Here is a 6,765-nt window from a genome sequence, read left to right as displayed (position 1 = left end):
GTGATGTTTTCTAATAACTAGTTCTTGAAATTGGTGATTGAAAAATTCCTTTCCTTGATCAGATTGTAAGTTGATAGGTATTCGTCCGTCATTGTGCTGTAGGATATCGAGAAAAGCCCTAGTCACTTCTTCGCCTGTTTTCCTCTTCACTGCTCTAGCCCATACGAATTTCGAGAAGCAATCAATAACAACAAGAATATACTTAAAACACTCATTACTTGTGGCGAGCTTATCAAGCTGCCCTAAATCCATTTGCCAAAGATCATCTAACCCTTTAATAATTGTTCTTCGTCGAGAGAAATTTTTACGCGCAGGACGATGAAGTTCCTTAATTACTTGAACTATTTCTTTAGATGGTTGGGTGTGTCTCATCTTTATGAGTTTCACAATTCATCTGTGGATGTGTGTGTGATTGGTACCACGGTTGTTATTGAAGAATGTGTCCAGCAGCAGCAGCAGCAGCAGCAGCAGGAGCAGGAGCAGCAGCAACAATCCAATCATAGCTCTATAGCAGAAGCAGACAACTCTACGGATGCCAAGCTAGAAACTTTAGATGGTTGGGTGTGTCTCATCTTTATGAGTTTCACAATTCATCTGTGGATGAATGGATTGGTACCACGGTTGTAGTATAGGCAGAAGCAGACAACTCTACGGATGCCAAGCTAGAAATCATTTCACAAATTCTTTCCAATTTCTCATCCATGCGTTCCAATTTCTCACTCAGGTGTTCTAATTTACTTCCAAAATCTTTCAAGACATTGCTAAGGTTAGACAATTCTATGTCAATGATTTCTTTAGTCACAACATCACTTTTTTCAGTTGGTCTCTCCACATTACATAGCCTTCTATTGCCGAAATCATAGTCACCATCATTGGTCATGGGAAAAGTCTAATCAACCCGCAAGCGCTTCGCTGATGAGATGTTTCCAATGTGGATGCAAAAAACCACACCTAATATATAATTCCAGCTTCACGCAACTCATCCACAATTGCTTCGATTTCGTTATCGTTGGAGTTGTGCCTGCTTCTTTTGACGCGTGCAATAAACACAAACGATCTACTAATTCGTTAATATCATTCCAATATCTATACTCTATCGCTTTTTCATTCTATCGCATCATCCCACCACCACCAAGTTTCTATATAATATTTTTATATTTGTGACCTTGATTTGTTTTGATGGATTGAATTCTCTTCTATGTACGTTGGTGATGTTTAATATTCGCTGATAATTTTCTTCATCTTCTCGTGTGAATCCTACTGGTTCTTTATTGAATAACAGTTTGAGGAGGCCCTCACTGTCTGGAAAATAAAATTCACCATCAATAATAATTTTACCACTGCGTGAATCAAAATCTAGTGAGCAGCCGCCTAGACTCCAACTAGATGCTCGTGGGTCATATTTAGGACCATATGTGAAATCTATTTGTGCATCTCGATTTAACGATTGTCGAATGAAGCGTTGTACATTTTTGGGATAGGTTTCCAAAGTTTCTTCTTCTTCGAGACTGTTGAAATTATGCATTCCTTTGGAAATCTTTTTCGAATCAGTACCTACATTTTCATCATCACCATCATTATCATCATTATGATTATTATTTTCAAACTTTTTCACAACAGATAAAGCATTATTAGATAAAGGGTCTAGCTCTTTTTTCATGGTTTTACTGAGGGAAGGTTTTTCTTCAATTCCTTCAACATCAGGTAACGCTTTCGTAACAATTCCTATAGGAGTCGATGATTTTGGTTGTGGTGGTTTGGTTGCCAGCGATGTCTCATGCTTCATGTGTTGCGTCATCTTATCTAAACGTTTTGTAATGGGAGAAATAATCCGATTGATCGATTCATCAGCTTCAGAACGACCCAATTTGAATGCTAAATATTTTCTTCTAACATCATTGATGAGCTGTCTTATTTTGAGTTTACGATTATGCGTTGACTTGTCTCCTCTCGACATGATTCTTGTAAACTGGTCAATTATCCTTAATGCTTATGAATTTATCGAAACCATGACGATAACGACCGTCGTTCAAGTTGAAATCTTTTACAATCATTAAAAAACCATAATTATCGGTACTCCAGCATATTGAACAAATATCTTTGAATTTTTCATAACTCATATCAGAAGATATGTGTTCATTGAAAATATAACGTGAATTGACATCATCACTTCTGAATATAACAATAATATTCGCATTGTCACGGATCAGATGTTTATTAATTGATACATATGTCTGACAGAGAAAAGCAACATCAATATGTTTATGTCTACCCATAGAGTAATAAGACTTGATTTTATCTTGCTTGCTGTTACATATATCATCAAAGATGAATATGGAATTTTCTTTAGCCTCTGAAGTATCTATGATTTCGTCATTTTCTCTATAGCTGTGATAACCAATACCATGAACACTGTTTAGGACTTCTTCGAGTAGCTGATACTTGGGTTGATTTAAACTTTTCGAGAATATATATACATTTTCAAATGTAAGTCCATTAGGATGAAAAAGTAAGGATAAAAGTGCGTTAGATTTTCCACAGCCACTTGGACCCACAATCAAAAATCTACAACTAGATGGAAATAAATCACCATTTCTATTCAATTATTTTTTATTCCTCATGTACTGATATACAATATACAAGCACATCTGCAAGAACCAAAAGATTCACAAATTCGACAAGCCAAGCCATCTACTTCATCCCACCTTAGGTCTGCACCAATGCACTTAAGAGGACAGCAATATCTCAATCCCTCTATGATATTGAAACTTCTTTCCTCAGTCATTTTGCTGCACAGGTTAGTATTACTTTCCATGCAGAAAACAGTTAGACCACAGCTGAGACATTTCACATGTTCTTTATCAAATAAAAATTTGCTACTCGGACACAAAGCATTTTTCAGAGTTTTCAGACAGTAAAGTATTGCCAAAAATGAGAGTGTACTCAATAAGTATAATCCAATGAAAATGTATCTCTCTATTAATTCATAGAGTGAACCTTCCATGATGACTGTCACTGAGTTAATAAACTATAAGAGCGGGATACACTTAGTTCTGAACTCATTAATATGCTGACGTTTAAGAAGGGAGGAGGTCTAGTTGATACACTCATTAATAAGTTACCTATTGAGCTGCATATACCTAGTGGTTACAAATTCTGTGGGCCTGGTACAAAATTAGAAAAACGTTTAGAGAAGGGCGACAAAGGAATCAACTCACTCGATGATAGTTGTAGGGAACACGACATATTTTATTCACAACACAAGAGCCTAGCGGAAAGACATAAAGCAGATAAAATTCTAGAGGACAAGGTTTGGCAACGTGTGAAATCAAGGGACGCTTCAGTTGGTGAAAAAACTGCAGCACTCATAGTGACTGGTGCAATGAAAGCTAAACGCAAACTCGGAATGGGTTGTAAAGTGAAAAAAACGTTCAAGAGAAGCTTAGTAGTTCCTTTAACAAAGGTGTTGCGCAAATCGAATCATAATGATGATGTTAAAAAGTCATCATTGATAGCATTAAGAGCAGCCCGAGCCGCCATAAAAAAAGCTGGGGGTAGCAAGAACATCAGAGTTCCTCGAATTATTCCATTCAAGTCAGGAGGCATATTGCCATTGATGCCAATTCTTGCGGGCTTGAGTGGTGGAAGCGCTGTTGTCAAAACTTTTATCGATGCCAAAAATGCTACAAAAAAATTAGCTGAACATCAACGCTACATCAAGGTAAGGGAAGCAGTTGGGCATGGTCTTTATGTGAAGAAATATAAAAATGGTTATGGACTCTACGTTAAAAAGCAAAAAAACTAACTGTGAAACTACCCAATAGAGCATTATTCGACTATGAGTTGGTTGATTATGCGATAAAATTAAAAATCTCAAACTTTAGAGGTGTATTTATGCGCGACAGTTCATTGAGAAGATGTCCCAGGGTGAATGAATGTGGCATCATCAACTGGGATTCATCAGACGGATCTGGAACACATTGGGTAGCTTATAGCAAAAAAGGAAATGTGACAGAATATTTTGATTCCTTCGGAGATCTGAAACCACCAAAGGAATTGGTTAAATATTTAGGTGATGGTGGAGAAATAATCTACAACAGAAATGTATATCAGAGATATAATACATCGAATTGTGGTAAACTATGTTTGCAATTTCTGCTGAGTAAAAATTGAAAAGAAACATAAATAGCATTATTTTTATAATCCATCCTCAGTCATGTCGTTGCTATTCACATTGAAAGGACGTAGTTCGACACTCTCAACAGATTTTGTACCTCCAATCGAGCTAGATCCTAGTCATCAGTATGGTATCGCTTTAATTGGTTTTTATTCATATAATACAATACCAAACATTGAAGAAAACACGTATTTGTATTATTCAGAAGCAGCATCTGCAGAAGGAGTGCAGGAAAAAAAGCTACAAATCCCTAGTGGAACATACGAAATTTCAGATATCGAAAAGTATCTAGCTAAATACCTGATTGCTGCAGAAAACGAGAGGAACGAGAGAGATAAGATCTTTTACTTGAGACCAAACAATACCACTTTAAAGTGTGAACTTTTTCATCGATCGATATCTATTGATTTTACTAAAAGTGATGTACTAGGGAAGCTTTTAGGCTTTTCTCGAAAAAATTTGGTAGCTGGTGTTGAACATCAGTCAGATTTACCTGTTAATATAGTTCCTGTACGCTGTATTCATGTAGATTGCAGTTTAGCCCAGGGATCATTTTACAACGATAAAATTTGTCACACAATCTATGAGTTTTCAGTCGGTGTTGATCCTGGTTACACTATAGATATAACGCCCCAACACTTGATTTATCTACCTGTAAGTAGTAGTGGAACAATTGACAATATCACTTTGCACATACTTGATCAGGATTTCAACTTTGTCAATTTTCGAGGTGAAGAGATTATTGTTCGCTTAGAACTGAAGAAATGGTCTTGATTTTCCTTTCTTTCCTTTCCTTTCAGCATAATAAATACGCCATCCAGTCAGAGAAAAAGTCATTAGTACAACAACACCGCTCAGAGAAGCAACAACAACAACAGCAGCAACAACAACAACAACTTACGAGTATATCCCAGAGAAATAGAAGAATACTACAATCGCTTGGCTATGTTGTCAGGCCACACGTTTGACATTTATCAACCGGTGGATGAAGATGATTCAATTGTTCGTGTGGAAAATCGCACATACCTACCATTCATAAAATCATTCAACAACAATTATACAATTGAAATTGTTATTAACCGACCAGATATATGGTTTCTGATGTATGAATCAGCACTTTTCATTAGGGGGCAATTGAGAAAAACCGCAGGCGCAGGAACTTTGAAGCTGGTGAATAATTATGGCGCTTTTTTTTTTGACTCAATAACCTACGAATTATGTGGTACAGAAGTGGAAACTATTGAAGATCCAGGACGCGTATCACTAATAAGAGGATTTTTGTGCTATGAGAAAGGGGATAATAGTGAATTAAATGAAGCTGGATGGAATTTTCCTGATGAACCATTGCAAAATGATGATGGTACATTTGCTATACGTATACCCCTCAAACATTTGCTCAACGTGTTTAATGATTACCCGAAAGCAATGTGTGGAAAACAGGTGATTCGGTTAATTAGAGCTCGTAACGATAGCAATTGCATGATAATCACAGCAGGAACAGGTGAGCAGAATGGAGCGACAAAGGGGCAAATTACAATCAGCGATATAGAGCTGAGAGTTAAACATGTGCATCCAAATGATGAGATTAAACTCAATCTACTATCCATGATAAAAAGCGATAAACCTATCTTAATTCCATTCAGGAAATGGGAAGTCCATCAACTTCCAGTTCTTAGGGCTGGAGCAACTCAGGAATTATGGAGAATTAAAACGGGTGCTATTGTGGAATGTCCTCGATATGTTATATGCTGCTTTCACTCGGATCGAAAAGACAACCCCACTAAAGATCCAAATTACTTTGAGAATGTTGACACTTCAGATATACGTGTTTTACTCAATGGTGAATATTATCCTCAAGAAAGATTGCGACTGAATTTCGATCAAAATGACTATAGCGAAGCTCATTATAATTATTGTGAATTTGCAAAAACTTATACTGGTAGAAGAACAGGGAATACAGCAGTGCTCGATTATGGTGAATACAAGTCACATTTTTTATTTGTTATTGTTTGTTCTAAACGGGATGAAACTTATAAATTCGCCACCGTTGATGTTAAATTGGAGATTGAAGCGAGAAAAGGATTCCCTGCCAACACCAGAGTGTACTGCGTCATTTTTCATGACAACGTCATCGAGTACCAGCCACCTAGCGAAATTATAAGAAAATTAACAAACTTTTGAGGATTCAGTTCAGCAAGAGCAGTCACCATATCAAGATGAAAGTGGCAGTAGTAGATTTTCAAGGTTTCACAATTAATGGCAACTTCCAACCAAAAGAGATGTGTGTAAATAATGGGCACCAAATTGCACATTATATTGTGAAACCTGAAGTTAAATTTTCATCTTTATCGGTGCAAGATCAGAAGCTAATAAGATGGTTGGAAATTAATTTTCATGGTATAAAATATAATTCTGGAAGTGTAGAACTTCGTGATGTTTGTGATATTCTTAGCAGATTACTCTCAGATATGGATATAGTGTACGTGAAGGGCCATCAAAAAAAGAAATATTTATTGGGCATGGGGCAGTCGTTCATGGTTATTGATCTGAATGAGCTAGAACATTTCAACCCCCCACCACCAAATTTA

The 6,765-nt window shown here is 36.6% G+C and overlaps 1 protein-coding gene across 1 annotated transcript; it reads left to right on the top strand.

Moving 5' to 3' along the window:
* The first annotated feature begins 5,278 nt into the window (after window positions 1–5,278).
* Window positions 5,279–6,358, top strand: LOC123685292. Its single transcript, XM_045624948.1, has one exon. The coding sequence runs from the start codon at window positions 5,279–5,281 to the stop codon at window positions 6,356–6,358; it is 1,080 nt and encodes a 359-aa protein (XP_045480904.1).
* The last annotated feature ends 407 nt before the right edge of the window (window positions 6,359–6,765 follow it).

This window comes from Harmonia axyridis, chromosome 7 (genome assembly GCF_914767665.1).
Source record: "Harmonia axyridis chromosome 7, icHarAxyr1.1, whole genome shotgun sequence".
Lineage (NCBI taxonomy): Eukaryota > Metazoa > Arthropoda > Insecta > Coleoptera > Coccinellidae > Harmonia > Harmonia axyridis.
Note: the sequence above shows the minus strand (reverse complement) of the source record. Positions and strands in the feature narration are given on the sequence as shown.